Consider the following 19,520-nt stretch of genomic DNA (forward strand, 5'->3'; position numbering starts at 1 on the left):
AGAAAGCCTCTATTTTCTTTAATTTCATTAAAGCAGCTCTTTGAAACAGGGGAAGAAGAACAACATGTCCAAACACATCTTAAAAGCTGTTCCTGCCCCCAGCAAGATGTTACGTTAGCCAGTGGTATGGATTCCACCACATGACAATTTGATGTGACGGATCTGGATCGGGAAGCTCACTTTTAAGAAATGAGTTCAATAAAATTGGGTATGACCAAAGAAATCTTATCAGCATAAGAAAGAAAAATGCCAGTATAGGTGGAGACAAAATTTTCTTATAGACTTATCTCTCATCCAGAGATTTTAATTTAATTGCCGATAAAGTGTAGCAGGTTAATATTGAAAGCAACATGAAGCGGATCATAATGATGAAGATGGCCCTATATCTTACTTAAGCCATCGCTCTATTGTCAGAATAATTGTGGCATTATTTTTGAAATGGTATTTGAGGATGAGAGAATTACAGCTATATAAATGAGATTGTTAAGTGATTTTTTTACTCTGCAAGAAGTAGAAGAAAGAACAACAAAGCGTTTGTTTTGGATTAACAGTTGGTGAAAGCTGTGAGCAATGGCAACATGAAAGTGTTGACAAGGGGGTGAACCCCCAATTGGGTCACTCTGTTATGGATTATTACCTTGTTGTTAAAGGTGCCAACTCCTGCTGGAAAACAGGGAACTAGTAGAAGTCATAGAATAGGGCAACAGAGTAGAAATGAAAGCCTAGATGGATTATTTTGTCAGCTACATAATTTTTGTTAACATCTGGCTGTTTGTTTCTTTATTTTTGAGTGAACCATGGGAGACATTTGATGCATTGTTTATTTTCTTTATTGAACTGCAATATGCACAAGCATTTTAATGAAGAACTTCAAATAGGACTTTATTTACCTGATGTTGATATACAAGGTTACCACTTGGTCCATTAAAAAAAGAAACAATTTAGCATAATTTTTTCTCTCACAAGTAACCCCCCCTACTCCCATTTCTTAATATAACTAGAACAATAATGACAAATACTGAAAAAAGAGCTTGTGAATTGTGAGCAAACATAGTTTATAACTGCTTCTGTTTCTGTTCACAGAACAGTCACTCATTTCTGTTTCTTTGCCATTTTATAAAATGTTGAAATCTGCAAGCCTTAAGAATGAGACTCATCATTGTGTAAATTAGAATTATTTTCTAACACCTATGCAAAATCATGCTCAGTTAAAATGTTCAACACTTACAGGGAACCAGATCAATTATAAACTAATCTGAAGTTATTTACTCAGCTTCACAAATGTGCAAAAAAAATAACTAATACAAAACCAGAAATGATTCAGTCTTCCTGGTGTTACTTTTTGGTATGATGTACCTCCAGGAAAAATGAGAAGTCCAGAAGAACTGATTGGCTAGCCCAACATAACATATCTCTGAAACAAGAACACACAAATAGATATCTCTTAAAAATGTCTTTTGCGGTAGTGGCTAAGGAAAACCTAGGCAATATAACTTGCTGCAAGAGTCTATGAATTACTTCAATTGTTGTATGATTGTGATTGGCAACCCAAAGTTGCATTTCTCCCATTTCTTGTTCAGAGAATTTCCTGTAATTTCTTTGGTTGGGTGATAAGGAAGTATTACTTCCATAGAAACAGCACCACTACACCCTTGTTTTGTAAAGATATTCTGGGAAGGCTTCTGTAAGTCAAAACCATAGTCAGCACAACTCTCCAGGATCTTAGTTGTGCTTCTGCAGCATTGTAGCACCTCACAATGAACCATCTGCATTAATTTGCACTAGGTTTTTTGCATTATTTTCTCATTAATTATAGGCCATCAACAAAGCATAGCTAATCAAAGCCCTTAAGATGCGAACTTTGTAGGTTTTCCAGAACAACAGTGGACCAGTGCTCTCCCTGTCTCTCAGCTGTGTTTGCATGCTTTTCATCTTGAAAAAGCAAGCAGAGAGCTTATCCACCTAAATTTGCCTCAGACAGTGTATCTGACAGTCACTGTAGTAACAAACACATGCACACATATAACAAGTTTACCCCAAATGCTTTTCTATTTCCAGGTTATTACATCCTATTGTCATTTTTGTGCTAAAATGATTTGTCTTTGTTTTCGTCTGTCTCTGAAGCTGCACTGTTCAAATATTGTTGTTGTTAGAGAAAATGAAATTATCCACTCTAGGTCTCCTTCTCTCCCACATTGTATGTTTCCAATATGAAGATGAAGCAAAAAGGAAAAAACAAAACTTCCCCACCTGTTATGGAGAATGTGTACATCTTTATGTTTTTGTAAATAAGTTCATCGGGCCTGTAGTTTTGACAGTTTAAGAATAAGTTGATCTGAAGCTTTGAAGATATAGCTAGAAATTAAAATTATACGACAAGTAACTAGAAGTTACATAGAATCACCACAGAACATTGAATGAAATTGTAACCTTGAACCATTACTCTTTCTTCAAGCCAACTGAGGAAGACAGAGTGAAACCTCAGAAATTTACTACACAAACTTTTTATTAGTTCTGAAACTTGATTTGTATCCAAAAAATAACACAAGCGGATACCTCCCGTGAGATTACAGCTGTCATAGTAGAGGAATTTACACTTCTCTGTGTTATAGGTGTTCCACCTTATGTATAACTGAATGCAATTCATTGGATAAGAAAAAGGAAGCAAATGAATGTGACCCTAGTGGTTAGGTCCTGTGTTCTAGTCTCTGTGGCTAAGTCTGTTTTGTATATTAAAAAAGTGAAAAGATAAAAAATGCATCCTTTTGTAATAGACCATAGTATAGTGTAAAACTATCTAAGACATGCTTACAGATGTTAGTGACAGTACCAGAAACAGTTTATCTGCATCAGTAGAGTTCCATGTGCATAAATTTACATTTTTGTTGATTTTCAACGAAAATTAATGTGATCATCAAATCAAAGGTTGTATCATAGCACAGATATTAGAATTGAAATCATATCAGGAAACTTATAAACAATTTAAGTTATTTTGATGTGATAGAAGACATAGATTCTTTCTATCTTATTTATAAGAAGAATACTTTTATATGAACAGGTGAGGAATACTTGCTAGGAAATTTTTTTTTCCATATCCCCTTACAAGTTAGAAAGAAATACAGAGAATCACTCCATCTGAGATTGCAAGTTTATATTACCCCTTTTACCTGTGTTTATGTTTGTCACATAGTGTGCTTTTTTAATTTGCAGAGCTACTGAGTGGGAGCTTTGAGTATGTGGGGCTGTGTTTTCAAAACACAAAATCTGGTTTTGTATGGGAAAATCTTCAGGCTGAAGTTCTTTATTCTATAGTCACACATGCTTATTTGCCTAGTGATGTAGATTAAGGTACTGGGAAATAGCATAAGCTAGGTTGACATGTTTGTCATCCAAACTTCTAACAAATGCAGCTATCAAAATAAAAAACCAGTACAGAAACAATTTCTGGTCCCTAGGTCCCTGTTTCATACGATGACCATGAATCAACGGATATATTGCAAATCACAACAGCTAGCGTATGTCCTTCTCACATGTCCTCAAAAAACAACACCCAAAACCTTACAATACACACATTCCCATGCCACATCTCTCTTACTGACATCCCACACAAGAAAGATGAAGTTTTCATTGTGTTCAACAGGCAACCAGATTCTGATCAGTCTGGACTGTTAGGTTAAAAGAAGATACTCCATTGTTATTAAGTAAAGTAATGTCTCTGTCTGAAATACCTGCTAATTAAGTTAAAACATTTTAAAACACGCTATTATTAATCTTCTAAAACAAACTTACATTGTAATTGCAAGCGAGGAATAGCTCAACAGATCAGATTGTAAGGCCTTTTCGGCTTCTGGAAGTACTGCATTCTGTAGCTGGCAGACTCGATAGAAGTAAAAGTGCCTTTAAAATCAACCAGAACCTCTTTGCTACATATGTGCTATGTTATTTCAAGCACTGTGAGTTTCGGAGTTTTTGGATTAAGAAGTCTTGGATTGGTTTGTGTCAGCTCTACAGAATTTCAAAGGGCAAGTAAATGGTACTGGATGTAGGAATATTTTAAACAGCAGCGATTTATGAATCGTTGAAAAACTGAAACTGGCCTTGTTGAGCAAGAACTGCATCTCAGAGCAGTTTAATACATTCGGATTTTTAGCTGCAATCAGACAAGCTGTTCCTTCTCGCTCAAAATTGTTTCAGACTGATCAAGGCTGATCAGAAAAATCTATTTTTATAAAAGCAAAACGGTTCTAATTTTACACCCAAGTTACAAGATGGAAGTTAAAAGTAGTCAGAAAACACATATTTTATTTTAAACTTGTTTATTGTATTGACATTAGTTCAGGAAAACCACCATACGTTGTAAAGACAACAGCTGACTTACAAAGTGATGCTTAGATCCACAATATTTTAAGATTGTATACCTGAACACGAAGAATTTTGTAAGTAACTCTGAAGGAGCCTGAATTTCTAAATGCGTAATTACTCTTATTCAGTAGGAGAGATGAAATTTGTATTTTGCATGTAACCCTAATGAGAAACTGTGAAGGAACTGAAATACCTAGTGATAGGCTAAATCTATTTGTTCTTCTCATTTAGAAGATCACATTTATACAGCGGTAAGATAATATTTTAGCTGGCAAGTGATGAAGTTCCATGACTGGAAATGTTATGTTCCAAAATACGGAAAAGGGTGTTTTCTGTCTCAGAGAAGTATACTTGACACAGTATATGTTGACAGTGTTGGAAGACAAGGAGTAAGAAAGATTTCTAAAGCAAGTGGTTAAACTGAATTTTGAAAAGAGAGAGAAAGTGACTAAGTGTATACAACAAAAACCAAAAAGCTAGAAAATTCTTTGAACGCAAGAGTGTGATAAAGGAATTACAGCAAATTCACTGGTATCCTCCTAACCACCTATAGGAAATTGGTAATTACAGTCATTGATGCATTGTCAAAAAAATGCCAAAACAAAAAAACATGCCCTGCGAGTTATGTATTTCCAGTAAACCACCAAACAATAAAAACGAAAGCTAAAAACTAGGATACTTCTGAGGGTGAGAGTGTGTCTGGGAGGGAGGAAAGAATAGCCATCATGCTGACATACAAAAAGACTGGAAACAACCACCTTGCTATTGCTTCATGATCTGCAGGTTATCTGGTGGCCTATCGGTAAACACACTGCCCCTCCAAAGGAATCCGAAGAAATTTGCTTGCATTGGAAATTGGTCTTCCAAATGACAAGCATAATTTCTTTTAGTCATTAATGTAACTACTTTAAGCATTGAAGTGCATAGACATCATCACGGTGAGCGCAGTGGAAAAACCTGTGAAATGGTAAATAATATTGTTTTCAATTTAGCATTTGTGTGGGCCAATACAAATTGAATGGTTAGGTTAAAAGGCATCTTGAGTTGCTACTGATTTCAGGGGGCAACATTCAAAGTGAGGCAAATGAGTCGGGATACCATGGAAAAAAATGTCTGTGTGAATTAAGACTACATCATAACATATGTTCATGAAGAAGCTGGTTTGACATTGCCTGTGCCCAGGTACAGATGTGATCTTTATTTGCTAGAATTGCTAGATAAATTAAGACAATGCTGAATAAAAAAGGAGAATGTTGAAAAAGGAGTACAGTGTTTTTGAAAAAACACATTTTAATCCGTTCCTTTAAAGCATTAATTTATAGGTTGTGTACAAATCTTAAGTAGAATGCCAGATCAAAGCAGGATAATGTGAGAGATCCTTTGGGCCAATGAGAATCCTTTTGCTTTTCCTGGGTTTTTTGTTTCAAGTTACTATACCAAGTAATATCAAAATAAAGAGTGTTAAGAGGGGTGTATGGATAGACATAATAAAAAGGGAAATAGTCCAAAAAGGATTCAGAGAGAGAGAGAATATATGGAAACTAGCTGCAAGGAAGAATGCAGAAATGTATGCAGAACAGCAGATGCTAGATGCACGCCGTGTATTTCATATACATGGATTCACAAACTTCCATTTTATTCACTAAATGATGCAGTGTTCTGAAGAAAGACATTCTCCAAAAAAAAGGGGGAAAGTGCTTTCTACTGCTTTCTTTACAGTAGAAATCTGCTTTAGCAGTAGAAATCTGTTTTAAAGAAGTGTTTTGAAAGAGAAAAAAATTAGCAAACGGAAAAATCAAATGTAAGAGAAAATTTAGAAAAGAAATGTTGAAGTTGGTTGCTAGGGGAATAGGCAGTGGGATGCAAGGTAAAAAAAAAGATGAGGCTAAGGTGGAATTTTGCAGAGCCTTGAAGATATGGATGAAAAGCTTTAATTGGATATGGAAAGAGAAATAAATTTGCAGGGAAGAGATATAAAGATTTATACGCAGAACTACACTGAGGATATCCTTGATTTGCATTGAGGATCAATGAGTATATTATCAACAGAAGGAGACCACTTTATTATCCATTTATTTCTGTCTATTTAAGGTAATTTGGTATCTGGCATTTAATGAAGTGTATGATGTTATCTTTGCTGATATTTATAATGCTCTACATACAGCACTGTGCCTGTATGAAGAAATATAGCGCAAGGCATATTCAACTCCAACCAGGTCTTTTTGGGTTCTTGTGCAATTTGTTTATTCTGCTGCTATTATCCTGGAGTTACAACATTTTACAGTGAGAAACAGATATTTACTTCCCATATGAGATTCATTTCTTACTGCCCGGGTGATACTGTCTACTTAAATGTTAGGATGTTCTTGACCACCAGGCTTCCTTTTATTTTTTTTCCTTTATTACTCTTATCATTCACTTTTGTTATTCGCTTGAATATTTACTTGAAACCTGTATTAGAACGATTTAATCTACTGTACGGTAATGTATTCTGTCTGCTGCTGCTTTTGCTGCTAAGGCATAACTGCATACTTCATGTTCATTCCCCACTGCCTACTGAGTTCTAGCAGTGTGTGTGAAGACTCCTGGAAGACAGTGGAAAAGCAGGAAAAGGACAAGTGTCAGATGAGAGCTGAATGGGGTTATGAAGAACGATGTTTCACAAGGTTTGGAAGGTCAACATTAGACGCCAGCTGTCTGGTAGACGTGAATAGTTAAGGTCTGGTCCTGTAGTTTCTATTTTACCAGCTTGGAGACTATTAGATCAAGAGGGGAAGAAATCTTCGTTCGGTGACAGGGCCACAATGGATACTTAGCCTTGAATTAGCAGAACCAGCGGAAAAAAAATCAGCGAGAGAGTGCAATATGTTTACATTCAGCACCAAATAAAATAATTTATCTAGCTTTCGAAAAAGATGAAGCTGCAAGTTTATGAATGGCTGGGCTTTCATTCTGTGTTTGTATTCTGTGATTGTGCTGACCTCCTTTATTAAATAACTGCAAGTAAGATTGCAGCCTGCTGAATGGGAGGTGAGGAAGGCCAACTGAGTGAATTCACTTGCATCTCTGTCTTATTGCATCTATCCAAGGAAAAGCCTCTGTTATGACAAGCATTTTTGCAGTCTGAACATCTCTCCATCACAGCTTTAGTTTCCGCCTGTCTCGTTGGAAATGGGAGACAGTGTGAAAGTAAGGAGGGTCCCTTAGGAAGTTCCCTCCCCTTGCTGTTTTTATGTCACCAAGTCCACTGCAGGTTAAGCACTATCTCCTTTAGGTATCCATAAGAGACTGCGGCCTCACGAGCCAGTGTCCATTAGACTTTTATCATCAGAAAACACATTGTATAATGAGCTGGTCTTCAGTGAAGTCAAACACTGATTCCCTTTTCAAAACCAGGATGGAGGTACAAAGGCTTCTCTAATGACAGTGTGAAACTCTATTCCAGGTCAGATATATCCAGTGTGCCTTTCACAGTACCTTCTATAGACATTAGGCCCATCAATGTCTTTGTAATTAACTCTTTTGAAGCCTGAGTACACGTTCTTTTCTACTAAAAAGTCATTTAAATTCCTGAGGTTCTTATTTTGTGAAACTGTTAGACTCGTCTTTTAATTTTTAGATGTATGACATGTATTAATTAGTTCTACAGTAAATCCTAACAGTCACAGAAATTCACATTTGCCCAATTTATATGCTTAGAGTGTAAAATCCTTGGAATTTCCACACTATCATTCTTATGAGCCAGAAAATAAATAAAAAAACAGTGGTCTATTTCCTTTCATCTTCTTAGAGGCTATTTAAAAAAACCCAAACAAATCCTCAACACTTTAATTCTAGTGCTTTTTCAGAAGTATCCTTACTAGCACTTGAAAATAAATGACAGCCAAGTCATAGAACTGTATAGCTAAAAAAACCTTATTGGTTTTTAAACATAGCTGCTTCAGTAATTCTGCATACACAAATGTTGCCTAAATGCATACTACCTCTTGGAAGTCATTATTTACACAAAGGAAAACACTTAAAGACTGAGATTAATTGCCTTTCAAAACAAGAAATGTTTAATGCTTTAAAAAAATTGTTTTGGAATAATTACCTCAAAAACATATTCTTACCCCTTTTCTTAATGCGTAATATTCTTCAGGAAGTATGAGGAAGTAATATTTTTTATAATTGGAATTTCTATTCCCTAGATGTAACAAGCTGTATATAAATAGTATGCTTATATCTTCCCAGTGTTTGGATTGATAAATACCTCTATGTTGAGTCAGATGTGGTTAAAACTCTCCCTGCTGCTCTCTATTTACAGAACAGAGGTGAATTAATTGGGGTATACTTTATATCTGCATGTCGATTTTACAATTTGCATTAGATAAAATAAGAATTTTACCTGTATTAAACTGGTGATTTTTAAAAAGAAAACTAGCGAATGAAAACATACAAAGAACTGGGCTAAAGAGTCAAGGCATATTTGGATCGTATGCTATATTGTATTTGGCATTACTTTAAAGAAAATGTTAATTCTTTCTCCAATGTTTTATTTATTTCACCATTTTAATTGAAACTGGAAATTCTAAGAGTCAAGAGAACTCTGAACATTTGACAATGTGGACAAATTTCTAGAAATGATTCACAACATTTTTTTGCCTCTAGCTTCTGCCAGTTTGTTTAGGCAGCATGTGTATTATGGAATTGTCTAGAATCAAATATTAACATATTCACAGAGGCTTCCCATAGTATGATAATATAGTAGTCTTCAGGGCAGCTGTGATAAAAATCTAATTACATTTTTCTTTATTGAACAGTCCTGAGCTAGATCGGCAGTGTGGATCAAAACAAGCTAAGGCACCAGCATAATGAAGCTTTCAAATGCTGGCACTTATAAATGCATCAGTTTTCCTTAGGTGTTGTAAATATTAAAATATTTTAACTAAATGCTTAGTATGAGCATAGAACAGGTTACAAAACAGCCTGAGGCAGAAAAAATACAAATACTTAATTGCTTCTGACTAAAAGTTGCTATATACGTATGTCAAACCAAGCCCAAACGTCTTTGGATACTAAAAGCAGCATGCAATTCACAACGTTTTCTTCCTAGCATCTGAACTATAAAATAAGCTTTTCCTGAGTAGCATTGTGTGATATAACTGCTGAAAGAAACATCTGCTCAACAGTTGCGATTTTCTCACTGTGGAATGCTCTAAATGATGTCATCTTTTCTCTCCCATAAGAAGTGAATTTTTATGGCTGAATCTTCATGTTTTGGCATTTGTCTAGGGTGACTACTACAAGCCTTGGGCTGTGTTGGAATCTGAAAGCATGGCATAAACTTTATATTTTTCAAATAGAGAAACAACAAAGCATGGAACAATGTAGGATGATCCCAGGAATTTTATAAACTGTAGGAAAAATGTTTAATTTCGTGATAACAAAGTACATTTATTGTAATAAAGTACATTTATAATAGATGGATTAATACATGGAAATCCTCTATATTGGTACTCAGTGTGTATCTAATATGGCTGATAATCCTGTATGTTGGTAACAATATTTTGCTTACGTCTGTGTTAACTCTTTGATCTATCGTAAATTGTACAGATGTCTGTGTGAAGGATCCACTTTAAAGAGTCAGAAATGTTTCAGTATAAGCTGCTACATTTCTTAGGGTTAATCTGTGTGTTACAAAAACATTGGCAACAAAAGTTGAATGAAGTGGAAAGAAGGAATCTGTGCATTTCAGAAAAGGGGAAAGGACTGCAAGCATAGGAAGGCATCTCCATACTCACTGACACTGGGTAGCGTTACAGATTGGCAAAAACGAAGTAAGGTTTTGTTCCAGTATCTCACAGTGTGTTGTTTCTTGGACTTGATATAAAAATAAACATGTAGGCTGTATTTTAGAATTCCAGGTTGGAAGGACTTGGGAATTAACTCTGCAGCTGACTGGCACCCTATAGCCAGCATATACAGGGACGCATACATAGGAGTTCTGCCCAACACACTGTACTAAGCTGTGCAAATCCAAAATGTGCCCTGAGGTATGTGGTCATAGAAAAATGAAATCTCCTGTAGGATTTAGTGGTTGTGTTAAAAGACTTTTCATCCATAAAACGTGTAAAATTTTTAAATAGCTTAGCAGCTTGAGATTCTTTTCCTCATAGAAACGTTCCCTTCTGTGCAGAAATTACTATTGTATACTGAATATCGCAGTTTTCTTTATTACAGCTGGAGAAGACATTTTATTCAAGAAGCTCAGCTGTTTATTCTTACGTTATTACTACTTGGCCTTTTCATAGCTGCTACAGGGAATAAGGGAAGAGGCTGCTAGTGACATCTTCACTATTTTTCTGTAGAGTGTTTCTCAGGTTTACAGCCATCAATAGCACTGATGTCCTTAATGACTTTTTTTTTTTTTTGAGATTGTCCCAATGGCATTACTCAAAAATAGTATTACATTCTTGCAATTTTCATTTGACTGATGAACTAGAAATATCTCACCGTAATGCAGAAGTGGTAGCCAGAACAATATTTCTATTACTGTTCACTTTTCCTAAGTATGTTCTCCAGCTCCCGTTTTGCCGGAAACTATATAGCCTGTCATATGAAATTGGAATATTGTGCTATGCAGTCAGGAGCAAATCACTCAAGTTTTGGATCATTAGTAGTTTTACTTATTTGTCATTTTTAGTAACAAATGAAAGAATTGTAACTACTAGCCAGCCAACTGTGTGAGGTTAGAGTGCACAGAGACTGATCTTTCTCTTGTATCATTTAGGTTTCTCTACAACAGTGGAATTTCTGTATGAATTACAATATCAATCAAATGAAACTAAATCTCAGCTTGGAGCTTTGGTTGGTATGCATCTGATTCAAAGAGAACGGGATACAGAGTCTGGAATCGTAACACTGATCTTTAATATCGTATTTGCACCTAACAAACCAATGAGGTAAGCTGCTGTTCCTTACTACCTACAGAACATGCAATAAAATCCTGTCTGGTCACTCTTAGCGATGTAAGCACCTCCCTGCATTGTTTTCCTCATTTTGTTTTCACCTCTGAGATATATTATTTTAGTTTTTCTCACTTGCTACTTCTTAGTATGATCTCTTTGGTATTAAAATTGACAGTGTTTATTTTTAATGCCTGCTAGATGGTTCTGTTGAGTTACTGCCTTAGTCTGTGTGTGCGTCAGTTTACTTCTAAACATTGGAGTATTGAAAGACTTCCAATGAAAATTAGTTTTTCTCAAAATTCGCGGAAAGCATACAGACAAGGTGGTTTGTCAGTCTTGAAAAACTTTTCCTAGACGAGAATGTGTGCATATTCTTTGGCTGGTTGGGATGGTTGAATTTGAAATTAGTCTCTAGTGCCCCAGTAACAACAGTTCACAGGAAAATATTATCCTCTTTTATAGCTGCGACATGAAAAATGATGGATTTGCTTTACATTAGTACATCCCACCTCTTTAAAAAGAAACTGTGAAAGGGAGATCTTTTTGGAGAGAGAGGGAAGTTGTGCCTTCCTTTTGAAGTGGTCAAATACGTATGGGGAGGAAAGAAGCTTCAGTAAGATGCAGGCACACGGTAAATTCAGAGGCTCAACATTACCAGGAAGATTAGGGAGCAGTCACTGCTGAGTATCATGGGTTGCATGCAAAGAGGGTATTTTTAGGATGCAGGAGGGAACTGAAATAAACGGAGAGCAAACCTTTAGGAAAGACTATCCACCCACCTCCTGCAGTGTCATTGTGTCAGAGGGGAGGTTAATTTAGAAATGCTTTTTATTTCTACTCTGTCCTTTTTTATTATTTTTTTGGTTTGGTTTGGTTTTTTATCTTTGTGTACTTGAGACCTATCAGGCTTCATGTAGAGGACTCAATGACTGCAGTTAATTAATCTCTTTATCTTCAGAATCTACAACACCAACTCTCTTCTTAGATGGTCTGAAGACATCGGAGTCTGGAATTTTTCTAAAGTACATAGACCTTCGTTAGATCTATTTGATTCTAATATGAACTGCTAACATGTTCTGTACCAAATTCTCCTCTAACACCACAGTAAATAAAGAATAATGAGTAAAACAAATTCAGTTAAACAAATCTAACTCAACAGAGAGTAAGCAGAAGAAGAATCAAATCTCATGGCTGTGCCCATCATTTTGCTTTCACATTATGTCCTTTCTTGTACTTTGCTGTAAATATCAAGTGCTACTTAGTCTACATTCCAGTCTCAGTGCAACTGATATGTACTATGCCACATAAAATTAAGGATGTATTCCAATTGAAAGCCATCTGTATTTTCATTTTACTGTAGTATAGTTCTACACACTCGAGGCTTATTTTGGACATCAATTTACTCAGTTTATGTTCTAGAATGTTGTTTTATGTATTGAATGTTTTTATCTGAAATTTTAAGGAACAAAGCAACTCTCGTAGTACAGTGCACTACAGGAGGTGTTTGGAAGTTTCCAATGCTGTTCATTGCTACGGAGCCAGAAGTGGATGATGTCATCAACATTGAAGCAGTCGGCCTGAATAAGGAATCTATAGTTGGCTTTAAGCTTACAAGCCAGACAAGGTAAAACTACTTACGATAAAGTATTTTTGCAGCTTTCTGAGGCTAGAACTCACACTCAAGCACATCGGATAGGATAGATTTGGGCAACAGAAACGTAACTGGGCTGCAGCTATTTCAGTAATACATCATTAATTTCAAGTGCTGCATTGTATAGGTAACAAATGTGATTTTGAAGCTGTACTGTAGAAGACAGAAGCATTCTACATTTAGGCTGTAGCCCCTCAAGAGAAAATTTGTGGAATAGATCCGAATGTTTATGTTATGACTTTAAAGTTTTGCCCTAAAATGCTTTTGTGTGTTAAAATGTGTAATATAATGCTAAGGAAGGTGTGTTGTGATATTAAAGGCTCACTATTAAAACCTTAATGTTTTTACTAATAGATTGTTTTTCAAAGTACTTTATACTTACACCAAGTTAAAAACAGTCCTTTGCATTGTCCTTTAAAAAATTTTAAATGTGCCTTTTTTTTAAGTATTCCTGTTTTATTACATAAGCATGTTATGAATTCATCTTTACTCTGCCCTTTCACTAGATGAAATAATTGTGTCATTCTTCAGTATTTTGTTACTCTTCTTTTTAAAGTCCTGCAGAAATCTCTGTTAATATATTTTCTACATACTTTTCATTGTTTTCTCAGAGTTTCTTAATGTTACAGCAAACCCATAGTGTCATTTGTCTACAGCAGAAAGTGAAGGAATAAATTGTGTGGTACTGATAGATAAGTTTTAAATAGTGAATAGTGAACCTGAAAGAATTATGATGCTTACAATCTAATTAGCTTATGGAAGTTTTTAGATTTCCTTTCTTCTTTAAAATTGACTTTTTTTACTGTATATCTAGAAAGTGTGCCAGATACACTGCTTGATAGTTAACTTTCATTATAGATACATGCTTTTGTAGCATCCCCAGCAGGAAGTGTCCTTGGTTTCAACTGATTTTTTTTAAGAGCTTATTTCCAAAAGCTATGCATCTAAGATGGACAGTTGTTCCAGCTTTTAGATGGCTGTCAGTGATGATAATTACTGAGGACTCTGCAAAAGGCTCCTATCACAGTGTTCAAGTTAACAGCTTCAATAGAATGGGCTGTTTCAGGAACAAAAGTGAAGCAATTGCTCTGGCAATACTGTAATCTCCTGGTAGGTGTTTGATAGTAGTGAAGAGACCTAATGTTCTCCAGAAAGGTATTATAAAACTGGAATCATTATAGTTATATAAAGAAGGAGCCATGATGGAAGACAGATTCCCTTTTTCACTTAAACAAATTCCAACTTTATTTTACATAACAAGGTTTCCCCCCATACATTTCAAATACAAAATGTAATGCTTGCATGTACTGAATAAGCGCTGTGTTGTAAATAGTGCCAACAATTGCTCTGTAAGTTTTATATTGCTTTATCTTACCTCTGATTTGCTTAGGAGCTTTTGGTGGTGGAGGTTTTGTTGTAGGAATAGAATAGTCAGCCAACCAACATTTAGCATACAGGATCTGCAGTTTAACAGCAATTACACAAGAAACCCATATATTACAGATGTAATTTAATGCTTGAATAACTCCAATAAATTAGATTAAAAATAAAACCATGAAATATTAAAATACAGATTAAAAGTTTCAACTGGGATATGGAGTGTCATCCTATAGGCCTTCCCTGAAAAAAAAAGGATCAGCCCTTTGGAGTTTTTCTTAGGTAAACAGTTAGCAGCACAATCCCGTAGAGAATCAGTTCTGGTACTTAAAGAGAGGTGGGGTTTTTTTCATCCTGCATATAGACACTTTCTGTCTTCCTTTCTTATGCTGGATAGTACCTTATGGCACTGCTACTTTGAGAGTAACTGGGAGAGAAACAGAGATGTATTTCTGAGTAACCTGCTAGAAAGGGACTCTGTGTCTTTTTCTCCCTCTGCTACTTGCAGGACAGAGTGGTTGCACAGCATCACTGAGAAGACCTGTACATCTTTTTGGGCTAGCAGGCTGCATAGTGATGCAACATAAAATATTGGAGAACCACAGCCCCCAAAAAAGGCTCAGTATCTTACTAAGGGCAGATTAGGATTCTCTTTATATATACCAAGTTGAATGAGGATCTTCAGTGATCCACAGAGCACCTTCGGTGACCACTACAAAGCTATGAGGTCAATGGTTTTAGCTTTCTTTTTCTTTACAGCTACTGCAACTGAAATGTGGGCTTCTCCCTTTAATTCCACCCCTCCCCTCCCCAGCAAAATCCTCAAAGTGTACAAAATATTTCAGACTGAGTTAATGATTTTCCAGTTCACCCATAACTACATTTGATGTACTTGCTTCAGGAACGATGAACAGTTACAAATGGGAGGTAGATGCTACGCTGCTCACAATGATTGCAATAATGAAAGCTCTGAGGGTCCATGCAAATATGTAATGCACTCTCTCTCTTAATACATTTAAAATTGACATACACACATGCCCCCAGTGAGAAACAGCCCAAAATCTGCTTCAATAAATAATGAGAGACACTGAGAACGCAGCCAAGCAATTTTATTGTATGAAGAAAACTCAAATATATTTTTAAAACCTGTCTGCACCTAGGACAGTTGTGATATATGAGTAGTCCAATATTTTACTTTCAGTTTTACAAATTCAAAAGGGACATAGTTGAATGGTTTCTTGTAATGGCATCAAGATTGGTTAGAGTCAAATAAGCCGATTTCACTTGTTAAATAAGAAAAATCTGCCATTTTTTAACATTCATAGATGACCTTCTTTGGGTTTTGTCATAAATGTAGATTTAATTCAACACCAGCTGAAATCATTGGCAACATTTCCACTGAGGTAATTGACTTTGTTACAAGCCTCTACTGTTTGTGTTAACATTAGTGTTTGTTTTAATACCAAATGAATTATTGAATACCAATGGTTTACAGAATGACAGTGGTATTAACCAAAAAGAATAGGTAAAATCTTATCCCTGGAAATAAAAATTATAGAAACTTGTTTGATATCCAGCTCAAATTATTGGTCTATTATTTTATGCTAATGTCTGTAATTGAAACAGAGACTAAAAATTCCTGAAGCGATGCTTTGCTTAAGAAAACTAGTCCTTTCTATATTTGTTTTACTGAAAATAATTTCTTAATGTATTTTTAATCAATTGTGTTTTGGGATCAGAACAATTGTATTAATACAGAACTGTTCTTTGGAGAATATTTACTACTATATATTCCAGTACAGAGGTATTTTGGTGGTTGTATTTATTTCTTCACGTTAAAATACTCACATCCAGCTACAGCCGAATGTTACCTTATTTTTTTTCCAGTGCAAATACTTCAGTAGCCAACATGAAACATGTGGATAGATACATATGAACATTATGTTCACTTGAAAATTTTTTGTGAGCTACATTACTTTTGAATGTTTAGTCGAGATGGTGGATAATTCTCTCCTGTTTGTTCTGCTTATTTCTCACACACAGGCCCTCCTTTCACCAACATAATTCTAGCTTTCCGTGTACCTGTTAGTGATTGTTTTAATCACGTATTGCTTCCCGTATACAGTAAAATTTTGTCCGTCCTTCCATCCCAACCTCTCATTCCAGTCCTGTGTTTATCGCAAACAGGATATTTGTTACATTGAGGAAACCTCTCAGACGGACTCAAACTATGCTTCAGAAAAACATACTTGGTCTGCGCCTGCTATCACAAAAGCAAACAAGATGGTATCAATACGGTCTCCACAGAGTGGTATCTGCAAAATCCAAGGCTCCACCCTATTACGGAAACAGAGCTAGAATAAAGACAAAACAAAAACAGGGGGACTGGGGAGATGAAAGATGAAAGTAGGCTTTAAAATGACTGCATGTGCAGGCTTAGTTATCTTAACCTACATTTCATATTTTGAACACCACTGTGGATATTTTCCTTATTTCTTCTATGCACATTTCCTAGTGCATAGAATAAATGTTCAACGAAAAACATTCCCTGATCACACAAAATTAATTTGAATGCTGTCTGAAGAATAGCGAGCAACCCATTTTTTTTCTGTACCCTCCCTAATTGTGAAGGGAAAAACAAAAATATGTTTACAGTTACATCTTTGAGAAATATTTCTATTTTACTGTAATTACTGCTGTATTTCATTAGAATTACCAAGAGCCAGAATTATGTATGCTGCAAGAACATGCATTCATTAAGTTCTCAGCACACGCACCTTCTCCTCACCCTCTCTCACACGTCGCTGTGCATGTTACAGGCCCGGATTCCTATGCCAATCTCTTTGTTACCAGTTCTGCAAAATTCTACCATTACTCTGAAGATGTAATTAGCATACTTTATCTTAGCATCTCCCACATAGTGGCAGCTGCAAAGAACAAGTGTTGACTGAGCTCCATTTTTTGGAGTCTGAATGGAGACTAGTGGAAAGTACAGATAATGGTACATAAGCAGCAGAGCTTCCAAAAAGTGATGATCATCCTTCCTAGTAATTCAATACCTGACATGTCACACATTTAGCCAGGAGCTGTATCTAGCCATGTCGCCTGGACCACTTTTAGCAGGAAAAGTCAGTTTACCAATCTGCAAATATAGTACCCCTGGGTAGAACAGGAGTGGGACAGAAATCTTAACATTTTGTGAAGATAAAAACCGTAGCTCCTGCTTTGGTTTTACAACTTGTACACAACAAAAGTGATGTATTTGGTTGAGTGACTATATAATATAAGTGATTAATATGTGATCTATAAGTGATAATTATAAGTGATCTATTATAATAATATCAGTGATTATATTTGGTAAAGCATTCCCTGACAGTCATTTGTCAGGCAGTGTTTCTTCATATTTTTTGAAAGTCCTTTAATTCTGAAGCAGTCTTTCCAAAGCTATAGAGTGATAACTGGAGTTAAACCTTTTCTGATGTCCAGAGTTCAGGATTTAGAGTGGTCAGTTAAACCAGAGTTGGTTTTAGTACGAAACATAAACAATTTTGATAATTAATGAGGATTTCCTAATATTTTTATTGTCTTTTTTTTTTGTTGAAAAGAAATTATCTAAATCATACCAACTATCACTAATAATTTCATAGAATTTGACAACTGCATACAGTTAATAAGTTTAAAGAACATCGCTACGTAATAACTGAAATTTCTTGTGTCATCCAACAGATGTTAACTACAAATTACAAGAAGTAAGTTTAGTTATGATTAACTATTTTTGGAGGCACATTGCAACATTTTCAAACTGTATCCCTTATTTGCTTAAGCAGTTATATACTTTACAGATTAAAACATTTTGTTATTCTTTTATTGAAAAAACCCACATTTGACCAAAAGCACTATGCTTTGTTTTTATGTATAGTTTGCAAAATGCTGAGTTTTGTAAAGGAATAAATTTCTACAGGAATAATTTACTAGTTTGAGGAAGACAGGATTAAACATTAAAGCTATTTTGAGCCTTAATTTAATAAAGGCTTGTATTTTCAGATTTGCTGGGTATTTTATAAGTTTTGCAGTGAGGTCTCTATGAGAATATAAATTTTAAGGTTTTCTTTAATTGAAGGCATAAGGTGCTATTCTTTTTTAGTTTACTAATTTGAAAATTATCTAACATGAGAACACTGCACAGACTGCTATTAAAGAACAATGCTATTGAAGAACAAGATTAAAGGAGTAATTATAAATATGTCCATTAAATACTAGCTGAATTTCCACTCTTCCTGGTTACCATGATTTCATTGTCCCATTATTATTTAAATTCAAATTTATATTTACTCTTGTTCATTATTTGAGTAAGGGCAGAGTTCATATTGTCTGATAGCAGTATCAGACCATTATGACAGGAGTTACGGAACACGCAGATGGGAAGACACATTTGCTTTCTCTGGTTTATACGGCCTCCGCCCTTATATTTACTAATTCTTTTGTGCTTGGTTCATATGTGTTTTCAAAGCTCTATGCATCATTAAACTTTATCGAGCATGTTAGTATCTGCCACCCTTGAGTTAAACAAAAGTCTTCTTGAAAAAATAGAGACTGCCTCATCACTGTCCTTCATGGCTGAGAAATGACAAGCCAAACATTGACTCCAGAGCTGTTTTACCTGAAGCGGTAATCAAAAAGAGGAATTAATTTTTAATCATTTTAAACCACATAATTATTAATTTTTAATTATACACTAAATATACAGACACTGAAAACAATAATGTCTGAAATTCAGGTGCTATCCCGGGAATTTTATCTCCGGCTTTCTCTGTACTATAGAAGATGAGAATGACAAGCAATTTACTTAAGCTAGTGAGCTAGCCAGGATGCCAGATCGTCTCCTAGATGTGAACATCAGTGAAAACACTGCTTGTTTTTCCTTGAGAGGCCATCTTTAGATACATTTTTAAACCAAAAATTCATGATTTATCAGCACTACAGGCACTGTGAAAAGTTCCTGTTTCTGATTGTGTGTGAGTAAGTTTTTAATTGCTAATTCTTGTACTGTTAGCCATATCTTCATCAGAATCCCTGCTGGCCTGTCATATTATGGCTGTACATTTAATTTGCCAGAATTTCTGTTTTCCTTATTTGGACATAGCTCCCACTTTGAGGAACATTTTGCATCCAGTAACTGA

At 35.4% G+C, this 19,520-nt stretch overlaps 1 protein-coding gene across 1 annotated transcript in view; it reads left to right on the forward strand.

The window, feature by feature from the left end:
- The window catches only part of CFAP47 (cilia and flagella associated protein 47), a 371,213-nt gene that overhangs the window by 337,528 nt on the left and 14,165 nt on the right, over positions 1-19,520 (forward strand). The window contains exons 61-62 of the mRNA XM_076355671.1: positions 11,135-11,306; positions 12,775-12,936. Coding sequence (XP_076211786.1) covers positions 11,135-11,306; positions 12,775-12,936 — 334 coding nt within the window. The remainder of the gene's footprint in view (positions 1-11,134; positions 11,307-12,774; positions 12,937-19,520) is intronic.

This window comes from Aptenodytes patagonicus, chromosome 1 (genome assembly GCF_965638725.1).
Source record: "Aptenodytes patagonicus chromosome 1, bAptPat1.pri.cur, whole genome shotgun sequence".
Lineage (NCBI taxonomy): Eukaryota > Metazoa > Chordata > Aves > Sphenisciformes > Spheniscidae > Aptenodytes > Aptenodytes patagonicus.